Raw genomic sequence first — 16,074 nt, forward strand, 5'->3', positions numbered from 1 at the left:
TTTCTGGAGAAAAAAAAAAAATCACCATCTGTAACATAGGTAATCTTGTGATTAAGAACTTTATGATGCTTTCGAATGATTATGAACTTGTACTTGTAGAAGGGGGATAAGAGAAATTGTTTCCTTGTTCATCAACCAGGCAACAGTTCCTGCAAAGGAATACAGCTGTTTTGCTTACTAACATATCTTCTTTGACCTTACCATTCTTTTCTGAAAGTGCTTGGTAATGAACAGTGGTGAGGAGTGGGTTCTTAGTATGCATAGGGTTGCTTCAAAGATGTTTATGTTGTGGACTGGACTTGCTAATTTACTGAATTTTCTAGTATGCTGTATAAACCCCAGTGCATCATAAACTTCATCATTGTTTTTTCATGCCTTGTTTTCATTTCAGTTACTGCTGTTATCCTGGTTTTGTGTGGTAATGGGGCTATGGTATCTTTTATTGTGTCGTTTTTTCCTGTCTCTTCTACCCTGGGTAGCTCAACTTTGTAGGCCAATCTCAAGCAATCTGAAGAGGATTACAAAAGCAAATCTAGTGAAAATCGAGCTTTGTTCAATTGTTGTGCCACCCACAATGGTTCTTGCTTCTTCTGTCTGTGTAGGTCTATGTTGTTAGATTACACAATGGTCAGTAGTGTTTTAAAATGACTTCCCAGTCTTTCATTTGTATGTTCATTTTAAGTATTTTTCACAAAAGCTTTATGCAGTGACTTGAAGAACAATAAATAGCACAAAGTGCTACAGAAGAGTTATAATTAAATTTGATCTTCACTCAAAATTAGATGTGTGAACAACAGTAGATTTATTTTCTTTTTGATTTTTAGCCTTTAACTCAGCTTTTTATTTGATGGTGTTTGCATCATGCCTTGGCTAACTTGAAATTCTGGGGAAAAGAAGGATAATTTTAGCATGGCTAGGACATCTTTGTGAGACATTTTAAATCATGCTCATTTTGTAAGTTCTAATTTTGCATAGTAAGATTTTTTTGAATCTTTACCCTTTGTCATGAGATAAAAATGAGGCAACTGTGTGGCAAACTCACTTCAGTCAAAGTGAATTATTCTTAAAGATACTAAGAATAAATACTTCTAAAGATATTTGAACTTTTATTTTAAAAATAATTTTAAATCCTAATGAGAGACATCTGTGCACTAAAGAAGTCACTGAACTTTAATATGTGAAAAGAATGAGGTCTGAAAACTTGTGGAAATATTGTCTAACGTATGAGGTTATAAATGTCACCTTTTTCAGAGAGGATATCATGATCATTGATCACAGAACCAGTCTCTTCACTACTGTGCAAATGAAGTAAATGGCACCCATTAAAAATTCGTATAGCAGCAGCAGACCTGGTAGCACCTTCAATCTATTGGTGCTGCTTATTGACACAACGTGAGCACCGTACCCAGCAGTTCATTTACTAGGTGGGGAATCAGATGGCACTGATCATGGTTTTGAAGATGTGAAAATGTTCTTGTTTGCTGAATACTCCAAAATGCAATCCACGTCTTTGCTTATGTGAAGTAGTGTTGTCTCAAAAAAAGAAAAAAAAAAATAGAAAAAAGCAATGAAAATTAGATTGTTTTGCAGTTTGCTGCGTTAAGTGATACCATGAATGCTGATTGTTTAGGAGGGAACTGCTGTCGCGTGGGAAGTGGTTTTGTGTTAAGAGGGAAAAGAAAACTAAACCAGTTTCTCTTCTGAAGCTGCAGATAAAGATGACAGCTCAGAAGACGTCTCAGTGCCAAGCAGCCCACACACGGAAGCTATTCAGCACAGCTCCGTCAGCACTTCCAACGGTGTAAGCTCCACTTCCAAGGCAGAGGCGGTGGCCACCTCGGTGCTCACGCAGCTGGCGGACCAGAGCTCGGAGCCCGGGCTTCCCCAGGTCGGTGTGGTGCCGCCCTCCCAGGCGCAGCCCTCGGGGAGTTGATTAGGAACTTGGTTGCATCCTTTTCTTAGGTATTCGTTTGTGACTTTAAAGGGAAATCAATGAAAGACCAGTCTCCAGCTAGGAGAAATTGTAGCTTAAAATTACTCAGTTTTAAAATTCAAACCTAAATTTGGCTTTAACGATTGGCAGGTGAAGGTGAGACAGAACACCAGTTACAAGTCTCTTTGTAAAAGACTTTTTTTCTCTTAAGTGTTAGGTTTACTAGTTATTTTTGTGCTTAATGTGTAAAGTGTATGTACAGTACAACGTGGTTTATTTCATTTTTAATTTGGTATTATTTCAACAAACATTGGGGTGAGTTACTAAAGTTCATCCCCCAGACTGTGATAGTAATATTATGTGACATTTTATACCAAAGTTCTGCATAGTCCCTATTGACTTTGTAACACGAGCAAGGTCATAAAGCACTAGGCAAGAGAAAGACAGTAACAGTAAATTTGCTTTTAGTCTTTTTGCCTTTTTGTTGTTTTGCACATTATGAGAGGAAGAACATTGGGAGAAAAATGTTTGGGTTATTTTATGTATAGCATTTTGGTTGGCTTTTTAACCGTTGGGTTTTTGATTTGTTTAATAGGGCCAGTACAGTATATGAAATACAGTACTCTTATGCACATACCTGTCCTAAATGAGGATCGTAACTAAATAGATTTTTTTTTTAAAATTTGTCAGGTGTTTTTTTTTTTTTTTTTTTTTTTTTTCCCCTCTCCAACGCTTTCATTATGAGGGGAGGAGAGCTTTATTTCTTCAGTAAGCATAGGTATCTGTAACTACCCTTTGTTGTTTGGCTGAAACCAGTAAGCATATTGTAAAGTACGGGGTTATCAAGTATGGAACTTAGTATTCCAAAGTAAGATGATATTTGGTGGATTTTTGAGTCGCAGACAGAGTTTACTCATGGTTTTGGATGCCTGAAAAGCCTAAAATCCTTCAGACAACTCAAGACTTTTTTTTGTCATTGTCTTGTATTTGCAAGCTAACTTGTACTTAATTCTTGTGTAAGCACTGTCATCTTTTAGTAGCAAAAATTTTGATACCTTTCTTGTGGAAAAAAAAAAAAAATCAGTATCTACCGTATCTTGGAAACAATGTAATTATAATGTGGTGTGTGTGGTGTGTGCGTGAGAATGGTTCAGTAGTTAATGCCAGCAGTCTTTTGCTTGAATGTTTAAAGATGCCTTCAATGTGATGCTGGCTGATAGGTGATTGCAGTTTTAAAATGTTATTTACTGTGCAAACTTGGATAACTAACATTCCATGATGTAGTTTGTTTCTGATGAAATGATTGTAGGTACACTTTTTCTCATTATCCAATCATCTGTAGGATATTGAGTTTTTTAAATGTGCCATTATCTATTTTGATTCTGTATTCATGTTCAAAATACAGTACAATATTTTACAATAGATTAAGTTGTTTAAAAAAAGTATAGATGTGTGCTTTCAGGTGGGAAAACTTTGTATAATAGCAAAAACAGATGCATAGTAGCAACTGGCAGTAAAGCAGGATTCCATTATGTATATAACAAAGATTTAATGCATTTATAATGGGTTGTGTAGTTCATTTGCTGTTCCTTCTCCACACTATACTACGTGTTTTTAAGTGTCAGTGCCATCAGATTTCTATTTGATTCAGTTTAAAATCTAAAAAATGTGATTGATCCACAGGGAAATCATGATTTCTACAGTATATATACAACCGTACTACCACGAAACTGGACAAAGAGATATCTAGGTCATATATCTATCATTGCAGGGCTTTAAGCATGCAAATAACAAGGATTCTAAATATTTTGTATTGTAAACTGAGGAAGTTGAGTTGATACCCTCATGCGTTTAGAAGTCTTACTTTCCCAATTTCAGGAATAAACAGTAAGCTATTGATCATTTCCGGGATGGGAACCTATAATGGACATCTTGTGAGAAGGAAATGGATTGCAAAGGCACAAAATGTGAATTCTGCAGGAAAGCTATACAGTCACTTTTCACTGTAGTTTTGGTGGACGAGGCAAGGCCTTATTGATTGTGCTATAATTTGCTCTCCTAAACACAAAAGCTTTTTAAATCATATTTATATAAGTGAAGTTTTTTTATAACAGCTGTCACGCTTGTAAGTCTTGATAAGTGTATAGGAGACGTGTAAACAGTTAATGAGTTTAACAGTGGGGCTGGAAAAAGAACCATTAAAATCTGTATTCAGCAAATAGAAAACAGTAATTAGCCGTACTACCATGGATTCTGTTTGGAGGCGTATGTCACACTAATTCTGTACTTAGCATTTTGGGTCTTTACATTTGACATGTTCACAAACTGTACTGTTTTCTTTTATGTGCAGTTTGCATGAGTAAATCATCAAAGAGAATAAAATCTATCTTTAAGTTATGTTCCTATTTTAATGAAATTATAATTGTTCCAAAAGGCAGCAGCGTCTTCGAACTTATTTCTTTATCACTACACTTATCAGCATTTATTTGGAAGTTATTACTCTAATGTCAAAGTAACGTTACAAAAATAAGAATGCGTAATGTTCTTTTGAAAATAAACCAAATTCATTGCTTTGAAGTTGACACCCAGCACCTTTTGAGGAGCTGGCCATGTATCTTTAATTCTAGGAGCCTAAGTAATCCACAGAAGGAGTCCACAAGCGGCTCGGTGATCAGAGGCAGTGCTCTGCCATCTCTGGTCGCAGTGAGTGCCACCGCGAAGGTGTTGTGTGCAACCAGAATTTCCTGCTAACATTTCAGGTATCTTAATCTTACCTTAATACTCGTGAAACTGAGGAATAACAGATGAACTGCTCACAGTTTTGTTGTGGGAGGTTGAGAAGAAATCACACCCTCGTATTTGTTTGCTACGATATGAAAAGTAGTTTGATCTTACTTATAAATGTTGGAAACATGATAGACGGGGTGCCACATCCTGTTATTGTTCGAAAAGCTCTTGACTGTGGTGGGAGCATTGGGAGGAAAAAAGGAAGTAAAACTGCCATGTACTTGAAATTATCGCATCTTTTCAACAAAGGAAATGAAATTTAAACTGCATGTAACTTTGAGCCCATTGTGGGAAGCATACAGGGCATCCTCTTGATCTAGATGTCTGCAGCCTTGCCCATGGTAGGAGGTTGGAACTAGATGATGTTTCAGGTCCCTGCCAACCAAAAACATTCTATGATTCTTTTCTTTAACTATGAATTATGGTCATCATTTCAAGGAAGAATCATGAAAACTGTGACAGAGGGCAACTGAGGAAAAAGAAATATCCACTCTTTACTGTCTCCACTGTATAAAAAAAAAAAAAAAAAAAAAAAAAAAAAAAACAAAAAAAAATCTATTCTGATTTTACATGTAGATATCCAAGTAAGCTTTTTCTTTTTAAAATGCTAATATAGGCTGGGCAAATAAAGATATGAAGATACTACACTGATGGAAGTAGATGACAAGTGTTAGATGAGTGGTGATTTCAGCTACCGAAATTACAGAAGTAATTTGCCTAGAGGCAGATACAAACATTTTAATTGGTCATCATAAATGATAATGAGGAGAAAACACGGTGAAATTAAGTGCATCCTAATAAAGTAAGGTATGTTAAATTGTGCTGAAGGAAACTCCAGCAATGCTTCTTGACATGATTAATATACTCATGACAATGTGTCTAATGAAGGTTGTTTGCATTTATGCGCTGCCTGTTGCCTCCCTCAGTAGAGATAATTTGGACTGTGCTCATTTACATTGCAGAGCATGAAGTGTTAGATAGCTTACAGTAGTATTTTCCTTTTACATTTATTTTTATCCGCTGTGTCAACAGTCATGTAGGTAGGATTTACTTAACCAGCCTCATATAACACTGAGTAGGGTAGATATGGATGGCACCATCATGAAAAAAAATCGATTTTCAAAGTTTTTTATTATTTAATTAAGGGAACATTTCTTGTCCTTATAATTCCTGTTTTCAGTCTGACTCTTTTTTTTTAACTAACTCCCAAAATTTATAACCATGACCTTTCTTGCTTTTCACTTTCTTTCTCTCCAAAATATTTTTCTGAATGATAAGCCCATGAAAGAACATGTATATACTTAGTGTGGAATTTCTTGGTTTTGCACATTGACTCTTCCCTGGCTATATTAACTCTCTAACAAGCTTTAAACCTTGCTCAAAGTCCTGTCCATCATCTGTTGTCATTTTTGTAATAACGTATGTTTTTCCAAGCACTTCTTCCTATTCGTTTTTGAGGGGAGGGAAAAAGTTTTTAAATAAACTACAGGTAGCAGATTTAATCTGGAAGTGAATATTTAATCAGAAAAGTGTAGTGATTATTTTAAATATCCCTAGCACACAAAGTAGGGAGCTGGTACTATTTGTTGGCTTTGGCCAACAGGCCTGGTGGTGCTCCCAGCTTATGATTAATGAGCTTAAAGGATAGCATTGTGCAGCTCAGGGAGATCAGTCAGCACTCAACTGAGCAGATGAGCTTCAGGAACAGGAGCTGTCATGTAGATGGCTTCAGAGGAGTAGAATTGCAGGGAAGGAAGTTTTCCTCGTGTAACTCCTGCCTGTGGTGAGCTTAATGTATCAAATGCAAGCGTGAGCTGTTACACATCCATCTACTGCAGTCTGTCCCCAGGTGGCCTGAATACTGTGATGTGTGTCTTTTGAGCTACTCATAAGGCAAAAGTTAGCTTGTGTTTTCTTTTCGCTACCTGAAAAGTTCTCTCTTGTTTTGCAGCAGGCTGCTATTTGCTTGGTATGTAAATAGTATTTCTTTCCCAGGATCTGAACTGCTCATCCTAGGCCATTACAGAGGCAGGTACTGTCTAATAAATCCCTGGCTGATAGTTTTTAGAAAGCTGCTAATTTGTTTTGTTATCATTAAAAGTGAAATGAAAAATCACATCCAGGTCATACATCTCAGGTTCTCATGAGGAGAAGAAGGAGACAAGTGGAGAGAATGAGCCTTTGGCATTAGCAGCAAACACAACAAATTGCCTTTCTGAATAAATTGCAGAAATGAAACGGAGAGAAAGTCATTACAACTTGTTAACTATTTCCTGTGGAAAAAGTACTGTTTCACTTCTTATACCAACCTTTTCCTCTGATCCTAGGATACATTCTGTGATTATTTGTTATTTCAAAATGTTTATAATGTTGTTATCAAATGTTTTGATCTCACTTGGGGTAAGTAGTAAGAACATCATATTGCTCGTGACTGCACTAAGCAAGATGCTCCTAAAGGTTACATAATTTGTATATAGTAGAGCTATCTAGTTATCCATAAAATGCCAACAAACATAGTCAGCATGGCTATGATTTCAAAACCAAGCCAATATTTCAGTTTTCCTGTTTTCTGTATCCCTTTCACCAGAGTTATTTTAAAGAGCTAATGTTTTGGTGCAATAAAAGAAATAGACAATCCTTGTAAATGAAGAACAGATGCTGTGTGTTTCACTGTACAATAGGAACATTTTTAACACTTGATGTCAAAGTAGTAAGGTCACATTTTGCGACTCATGTCTGTGAATACATAAAAGGTTTCATTATGCTGTCTCTTCCAGTTTACCCAAACCTTTGCTCTAATAGGACTTAACTCCTTTTTTTTTCTGTAAATTATACAGTGGTCTCCTGCATGCTGTGTAAAAGTTGTTATGCAGGGATCTGGATACTGGGGTGTTGCATTGCCTCCTCCTACGCTGGGGATCTTGTCTGCCTAAATGTCTCTGCTTTGGCATAGTTAAATTGGTATAAACACAAACGTTTAGAGAACTTTCTTTTGATATTTGTTGATTTATTTCAGTTCAGCACATGTTGCTTGTGAAAAGAGTAATAGTGTAAAAAAGTGTGAAAGTTTAAAAAAAAAAAAAAAAAAAAAAAATGTTCTTTCTGAACCAATACAAAGACACTTAGAATTTTGCAGTACAGTTTTAAAAACTATTTAACTTAAGCTAAAGCAACTTCTGTAATCCACGTTTCCCAAATAAGAGATCAGAACATGATTTAACCAGTTGCTAGTCACCATCTCTTCTTCTATCTTAAGAAAATTTGAATGTAAAGGACTGCAGTGGCTCCTGACATGTTTCCTCTTCCTCTTCCTGATCATGTTTCTTCTTCCCTTGTAACTCAAAATTGCACTTCTTTCCTCAGAAGCCACTGTCATACCTAGAGCCTCGTAGTGGCTCATTGTCAGCAGTGAAGCTTTTGCCTAAATATTTTCTCAATTTAGATCTTCTTGTGGTCGAAAGTCAATGAAATGAGCACTTGTGGGTTGAGTGCTGCCGTAAGGCTCCATCCTTAAAGATTTTGCTACCTTCCCTTGACAGCAGCAGCACTGATTGCTGTGGCTGCTGGAGCTGAAGAGCTGGTGTGAAATGTATGCTTCAGATGCACTGAGTGTCTACCAAAAGTGAACAAACAGCCAGAAAGTTGAGCATGTTGGAGTGCAGTTTTACGTTACTTGGGAGGGGGTTTGGAACCAGATGATCTTTAAGGTCCCTTCCAACTTAAGCCGTCCTGTGGCTATGATTACACCACGTTTGTTTTTCAAACAGCATGTGTGGAATGTCCTTGGGGTTTGATTTTGAGATTGTTTTTTCCTTCAGAATTCCAGTGGAAAATTAAATTAATTGCAAAAACAGTGCTTACTAGGAGGCAATTTTGTGGGGCTAAAGTAGAATCCTGAGGAGAGACATTGAATGGAAGAAGGGTATCAGCCCTCTCTGAGCAGGTCTTGCCTTGTGGAGAGCTTGGACTTTGTTCTCTGCCATAGAAAATGCTTTATGTAGAAGATAAAAGAGTTTGGTTCAGGGATTGCTTTTGACCTGAAATGCCTTGCATCCAGAAACTGCTTTTATTTTTTCCCTCATTTTCCCTGGGAACTCATTGCAGCCTAGCTGACCGGGCATCCAGCAGGCAGCCCTTCCTTCATTCCTGTCCCCTCTAGCATTCCTTTGCTTCACAGGTTCTGTGGTGTTGCCATATCAGTGTTCAGCTAAGCAGCAGTCAGCATCCATGCTGCTGAGTTGTGCTGTGATTAACTGTTGAACAAATTGCACGTAGTGCAGTGGTACTTACGACAATCTAGAGAGAAAAAACATCACCATGATATTGCGTAGACCTGCATGTAAGCAACATTAAATTATGTTTATTGATGCTGTTTTGACATTCCACAAGTAAGAATTAAATACACTAGTCTTTCTCCTTCAAAGTTGGTAGTTCTCCTCTCAGTCTTACATTTTGCTGTACATTAAAGGAAATGTTTTGTTTTCATCTGGTACTGAGCAGCTTGTGGACACTGAACAAACCACCCCCACCCCACTTCACGGTATGGAAAGTACAACTGCACTGCACTTCTGAGCATGGTGTGTTTTACCATGCAAAGATGGAGAATGGAAATGTCATCTTGTGCATCACAGCTTGCTTCTCCTCGTTGGAATTCAAATGAGCTGGCTCAAAGTATCATGTCTGTAACTGGGGCTTTGTAACAGCTCTAGTCCTAAGTGGGAATGATTTTGGTACTGCAGTTTGTATTGAGGCTTTATCCAAAAATAACACAGGAAATGCAGCGCACAATTACTGGAGCAAAGCATTTCTGGCAGATGTCTGTGGCATGCTCCAAATCTGAGGGCTGGCTTACATTTGTGTTTCATTTAAAAATGTGGTCAAGATTTTTGGTAAGTGCTGACTGCGACTCTGCTCCTCATCTACCAAGCAGAGGGGGCTGGAGGGGAGCTGCAGTCTGTAGTTAAAGAGGATTTATAAATTTGCAAGTAAAATTATCTTGTATTAGTGATGTCTTCCTTATACAAGACGACGGATAATAAATTATTAACCAAATGAGGTAAGTAATTTCATTTCCTGCTATTTCCTGCTGTCTGGAACAAGTAATTCAAAATGTGGGAGTTTCTAATTTCTCAGGAACAAAATGCCATCTAGTGGTAACTGCTCAATATTTTTGAGTAAATGAGTTCTTTTTATTATCAAAAAGTTTTTATGTATTTTTCTGTGCCTGAGAGGGGCAGAAGAGGCTGGGGAGCAACACCTATGGGGCAGCACTGTCTGTCTCTGTGCTTCTGGAAAGCTCCCTCCCTCCCTTCCTCTGTCCTGCTGCAAGTAGCTGAGCTTTCCCCTGCTAAGGATCGGATAAGCTTCCAAGCATAGCTGGCAGGCTGCGTCACACTGTTACCCAATGGTAGCATGCAGCACTTCTGGTGTGGCTGATGCTATATGAGGAGATGCTGGAAGCCACTTCTGCATCTCTCTCTGGGCAGGGAGCTCTCAGGAAAGGTCTCTGCCATGAGCCAGCCACAGCTTTGCTATTACAGCAAGAACAAGGAATACTTTTTTCCTCAAACAATATTGAAATGTATTTGTGACCCTAGTCTGGGGGCTGGACCCCTCGGTCACACTCTGCCTGAGCCCACCCAAGGGGGTACTCCCATTCATCTGGTGGTTTTGCTCTACATCATGATAGGGTTTTTCTACTTCTGTTTATTCATCTGTGGTATGTGGTGGGAGTGCCCAGCAGGAGCTCGCGTCTCCTCGTGTAGCAGAGGAGCGGGGCCTGGTCGCTGGCAGGGCTGCAGGTAGCCCAGGGCTCAGAGTTCCGTGTGGGAGGTGAAAAGTTCATTTGAAGCAATGGGGTGGAGGAAGAGAGAGGATTTTCTGCATTAAAAGGGCATTTTGTCCTCCTTTTTCCTCTTTGTTCTATGCTCATACTCATCTGTTTCTTTGCCTCTGGTAAAGATTTTGTGGATACAAAAGAAACCACATTAGAAAAAGCAGGCAAATGGTCTTTGCTGGGCTCCTGGCGGTAGCAGCTAGTGAGAGCCAAAGTCCTCAGCTCCAAGGGATGCGGGCCCAAGCTCCATGCCATGTCTTGTACCCACATGAGCTCTGCCATTGCAGTGCAAAGGTCCAGCAGGCTTCAGCTGCAGAGCTAAACTTCATCCAGGTGCCACTGCCAGCACTGGGGAGGTCATCACTGGCTTGTGTTAGTCCCTGGGAACTTCACCTGGAAGGTAAGGGCCAGAATTCTAATGCAACTCCATCTTCTATGAGTGAACTAGGGGATCAGAGTATAGGATGCTAGATACGGGGCTTACATGTAGCATAGTGCATTGCTTTGGCCTCTTGGAGCAGAAACCCACTCATTCTTTTGCAATTATGGTCACACACAAACCATCACAATGAAAGCCAGCTTTCCCTGTGTCTTACAACCACCTTGCTTTTCTCATGCTGCACAGAGTTGTCTAAATAACCAATACATTTTATAGTCCTATCAAGAGAATCAATAACATGCCAAGTCTTAGTAATTGTTTCTGGCACTGCCAATTTAGGACCTGGATATCTGCTAATTTACTTCTGCTTTGTGAGGTACTTTCCACATGTCTTAGCTGACAATAAGCAAAATGTTCACGATCAAGGGATGCATCTATTTTATTACTAAAGAAAAAGGAAATAACATTCATTTTTCCCCTTTCCTTGCCCTCCTCTCCCCAGCAAAATGGTGACATCAGTTATGGAAACCACATAATAAATTATGCTTTCTGGCACAGATAAAAGGGCTTCAAAGGGATCAGATAATTCTGTCCCTTCATAAGGAATCTTACTGCTGCAAACTTGCAGTTCACTATAACTATTTTGGGACTGGGAGATCAATTAGTAAATTCTGAAAATCTCCAATCCTAATTAAATCCCCCACTATTACTTCCAAGAGTGGTTTGTCTCCTCTTTAGGAGTAATACTTGATTTAAACAGCTTGTTTGTTTAACAGAAGCTATTGATCCCTTCAATAACACTTTAAAATCATTATGAGAAAAACTTTGCTCAGTTCCAGCTCTTTGAAGTTGTTTTAGTTAATGCCATCTCCCTGGGAGCCACAAGAGCTAATGCGGGACTTGAAAGTTATTTCCAGTGTTACTCTATGCTTGTTGTGCTCTGCTGTTAGCCTGACTTCTTGCAGAGCTGCCTGTGCTATGTGCAGCAAAGCTGAAAGCTACCGATGGTGTGTTTGCATTTTTAGCTCGGTTTGAAAGATTTTATGTTCTCCTTTGAAAGTCTTTGGAGTTGAGTTGGAAGAAACCTTTGAAGGCCATCCAGCCCAACTCCCCTGCAATGAAGAGGGTCACCACATCTAGATTAGGTTGCTCAGTGCCCTGTCCAGCCTGACCTTGAATGTCTCCAGGGATGAAGCATCCTCCACCTCTCTGGGCAACCTGTGACCACCACAGACCCTGATAAAGAGTCTCTCTTTCCTTCTTATAGCTCCCCTCTAGATACTGAAAGACCAGAGCTTTCTCTTCTCCAGGCTGAACAGCCCCAGCTCTCTCAGCCTGTCCTTGCAGGGGAGGTGTTCCATCCCTGGGAACATTTTTGAGGTTCTCTTTAGACACACTCCCAACAGGTCCATGTCTCTCTTGTACTGAGGACTCCACATCTGGATGCAGTATTCCTGGTGAGGCCTCACCACCACAGAGCAGAGGGGCAGAATCACCTCACTCAACCTGCTGCCCGTGCTGCTTTCAATGCAGCCCAAGATGCAGATTCTTTTGATGCATTCTTGTTGATGGAATGCATGGAAAACATGGCTGAACTGCAGTTCAGTTATCTAAGGCATTAGCTGTCTAGGCACTCTGAGATTTGGACTTAGAACGTTTCATGTGCTCTTAAGCTTGAACATTCTTTCAAAGACCCCTAAGGGCCTAGGAGATGCAGCTCTGAGAAGCAAGACGTGTGAGTATTGCCTGACAACTAATTCCCTGATTAAAAACATTTTGTTATCAAATGGCTTCAGCAGCATTGGGTTATCTAAGAACATAGAAATAATTTGGAGGGCTCTGATATTAGAAAATCAAATAATTGCACTAAGAGAGAAGTTTTGAATGCTGCCTGAAAGCAGTTAAACAGAGCTTTCCAGCGTTTTCTGGGGATAAAAACTTCCAGTTGATGATTTAGTACAAAATACTTCTCTCTACTGAATATTCTACCCAGCACTTCAGAACTGCAGTTCTCAGTTGCTAATGAGAATGTTTAATACCTTTGGCAATTCCTCGAAGCCATCCAGTAGATCTAGAAGTGGATCTAGAAGCTACAATTTATTGCATGAAGAACCACTGCCAACTCCATGGTGCAGTTTATGGCTTCAAGCAGGAGCTCATCTGCTGAGGGTTGAAGACGTTTTCAAAGTCAGGACTAGAAGTATCTTGCAGATTTTTGAATCCAGCTTTTTCTTGTTTTTTAGTGTTTATGGATAAAATTGTAACAGTTTATTCCCAAGACTATCCTGCAAATGCCTTACCTTCTGTTTTTTTTTTTAATTGTAATTACCATTTTTTTCCATTTTGCATACAAGCACTCTTTCAACTAATGCCTGAATCTTTCTAAACGTGATATAAAAAGGAAATATGAAAGTTAAATAGAAGCTGTAAGCTGCGTTTTAGAGGTAATATAAACACACTTGGGTGTTTTACAGCCATCAGTATTATCTCCTTTGATGCCTGAGGCTTGTCCCTAGGAGACAGAAAGCAGACACTTCCTGGAATTTCTCTAATTAGCTTGTTCATTTCACTTAATAAAACAAGCAGTCAAAAACATTATGTGTTTCATATGCAGGACTCTTAAAAAATAAGAGAACATACCATTCTACATATATCTGAGCAAGTACAAGCAATTATGGAGTTTTCTAGGATCTTATAAACATAATGAATAGCTGGTCTTGCATTATATATATCTGCTGATAAGACCCACTAGTGAGCATACATAGAGCAATAAGAAAGCTCACATAGAATAGCTCATAGAATGGCTTGGGTTGGAAGGGACCTGAAGGATCACATCAAGTTCCAATTCCCCCACCACAGGTAGGATTCCAACCTTCAGATCTGGTACCTAGGGTAGCTAGGGTAGCAGGTTGCCTAGGGCCCCATCCAGCCTGGTCTTGAACACCTCCAGGGATGGAGGCATCCACAGCCTCTCAGGCAGCCTGTTCTAGCACTTCACATCTGTGAAGAATTTCCCCTGACATTAAATCTAAACTTTCTCTCTTGAGCTTAAAAGCATTCCCCCTTGTCCTATCACTGTCTACTTTTGTAAAAACTTGATTCTCCTCCTTTTTGTAATCCTCTTTTAAATACTGGAAGGCTGCAATGAGGTTTCCTTGCAGCTTCTCTTCTGGCTGAACAAGCCTTCAGCCTGTCTTTGTGGGGAGGTGCTCCATAGAGTCCGTTGCTAGAGTATATTCTGACCAGCTGCAAATAATAATATTCTTTTGCAGCTCTAAGTAGTTTGGTTTCTTCCCATGCTTGTGCCACTTGCTCTCAGTGTCTCATGGAAGCTGCTGTGAGAGGAAGCTCCATGGCTCACATTGCACATCTTTTTGGGCTCCAAGCTCATACCCTCATGTAGATCATGATGTAATGGGAGGCAAGTTTTGGTCAATTGTGGTCAAATCTAGCAATTTATATGATGACTATTATCTTTAATAATTAAAAACTTGTATAGCTTTTCCTTTCATTTTCCAATCTTTTTCCAGCTCCTGCTCTTAGAAAAGCAGAATTAGAAGAATTTCCTCTGTGGAGCTGCATTGGAAGTACTTTTAAATTCATGTTTGAAAGCATTAGAGGAGTTTTGATGATGTTAATTGAATAAAGGGGCCAAAAACTAAAGAGACCATTTTAGGATTCTGCATCATGAATTCCCATGTGTAACAATCATCTTTAATCTCACTGCTATGCTGCTCTTAAATCAAAGGGATTAAAGGTGAAAGCTAGGAAAAGATGGAAATTGAGTGGTTCTTGGCATGCAAGTGACCTCTGAACTGAAAGACAGAGAAGAATCACTTACTTGGGAAGGTGAAAATAGCCACCCAATGCAGAGCAAAAGGAGTTGTTCCATTACAGCCAGCCCTGTGCCTTGAGTGCTGCGTGCATCGTTGGTGTTGAAGCAAAGTTGGGGCAAAGGTGAGCACTGTAACTTGCTGCTGTTGTCATCTGTTGCGTGGGAAAAGCTGGCTGTGAAATGTAATTTGGGTATGTTTTCTTTTTAATGGAAATTACATCAAAGCTTAAGATATTTTTTCCAAGACCCACAGATAGTATTTACTATATACCATCTATAGTTCATGATGTAATTCTCATCACATTTATGCAAATGCCTTGGCTCCATTAAGTGGGAGCCGTAATGTGAAAGCCCTGAAGAAGTGTCTGGGAAAGGGCTCTGCTCAGGTGGCATAGAGGAGAATGAGCTTTTTTCTTTGATGCCATCAAAGTCCAAAACAGCCTTATGCCATCAATCTAAATGGAGCAAATTGCTTAGATGTGATTCGCTTATTTTGACAGTTTAAAAAAAAAAAAAAGATTTTACTGCCATGGAAATCCCCAGACTAGCACTGGTGCAAGCAACATGCTGATTATGCCCGGTTTGCAAAGGTCACTGATTGCTGCTGTACTTGATGCAGGCCTCCTGCCTCCCTCTGTGCCTGTGCAGAGCCAGGTAATATTACTTTAAGTGACTTGGCCATTGGTAATGAAGAGTATTGGAAAGATAAGTTCAAATGACAGTTCTCTCATCAAAGCAAGAAACATTCAAAATACTGGTAGCATGCAGTGACGCTTCTGTATTTGTGGTAGACTTGCTGTTATGTTGAAGTAGCTGCGCTTACTAAATGTTAATTTTAACTAGAAAGCTTAAGAAAGCTCAGCAGTCAGTGTTCCAACTTTTTATTGATGACTTGTAAATTATGTAGAACCACTGAGCAAGTAGTAGAAACCTGCCTTGCCTTTTCCAGGGAGGAAACACTGCACTGCAGAGGAGAGGAGCCGTGGAGGCACTGGTAACTCAGCCACTACCAGTTATGTGTTAGGCTTCTGCTGTGCTGCCCTCCTGCTGCCAAGGGGCAGCTGTCTTGAGATGCTACCCCTATTCATCAGGTAACATTTCACCATGCCTTCACTTTTAGTATTCCCCATTAAAAAGGGACAGCTTTACTTTATGTTTATTTTCCTTCACATAATATTGGATTTACAAGCTGGAAACCTTTCTTTACAGTTGGGTATAAATCTTTGTAAATGTCAGTAATTAATTTTAAAATCTCATTTATCAATATATAATGAGTGAATTAGTTCAGGTTTGAAGAATAAATG

General features: G+C 39.2%; 1 protein-coding gene across 7 annotated transcripts in view; it reads left to right on the plus strand.

Moving 5' to 3' along the window:
- Window positions 1–7,369, plus strand: part of ATF2 (activating transcription factor 2) — a 53,536-nt gene extending 46,167 nt beyond the window's left edge. For 6 of the 7 annotated variants that reach the window (XM_042822063.1, XM_042822060.1, XM_042822061.1 and 3 more), the window contains one exon: window positions 1,707–7,369. In XM_042822063.1, the coding sequence (XP_042677997.1) occupies window positions 1,707–1,933 (227 nt within the window). In that variant the 3' untranslated portion in view covers window positions 1,934–7,369. The remainder of the gene's footprint in view (window positions 1–1,706) is intronic. The other variant, XM_042822064.1, reaches the window with a different exon arrangement.
- The last annotated feature ends 8,705 nt before the right edge of the window (window positions 7,370–16,074 follow it).

This window comes from Centrocercus urophasianus, unplaced genomic scaffold (assembly GCF_019232065.1).
Source record: "Centrocercus urophasianus isolate 14NV4802_14NV808 unplaced genomic scaffold, USGS_Curo_1.0 seq_20, whole genome shotgun sequence".
In the NCBI taxonomy this organism is placed as follows: Eukaryota; Metazoa; Chordata; class Aves; order Galliformes; family Phasianidae; genus Centrocercus; species Centrocercus urophasianus.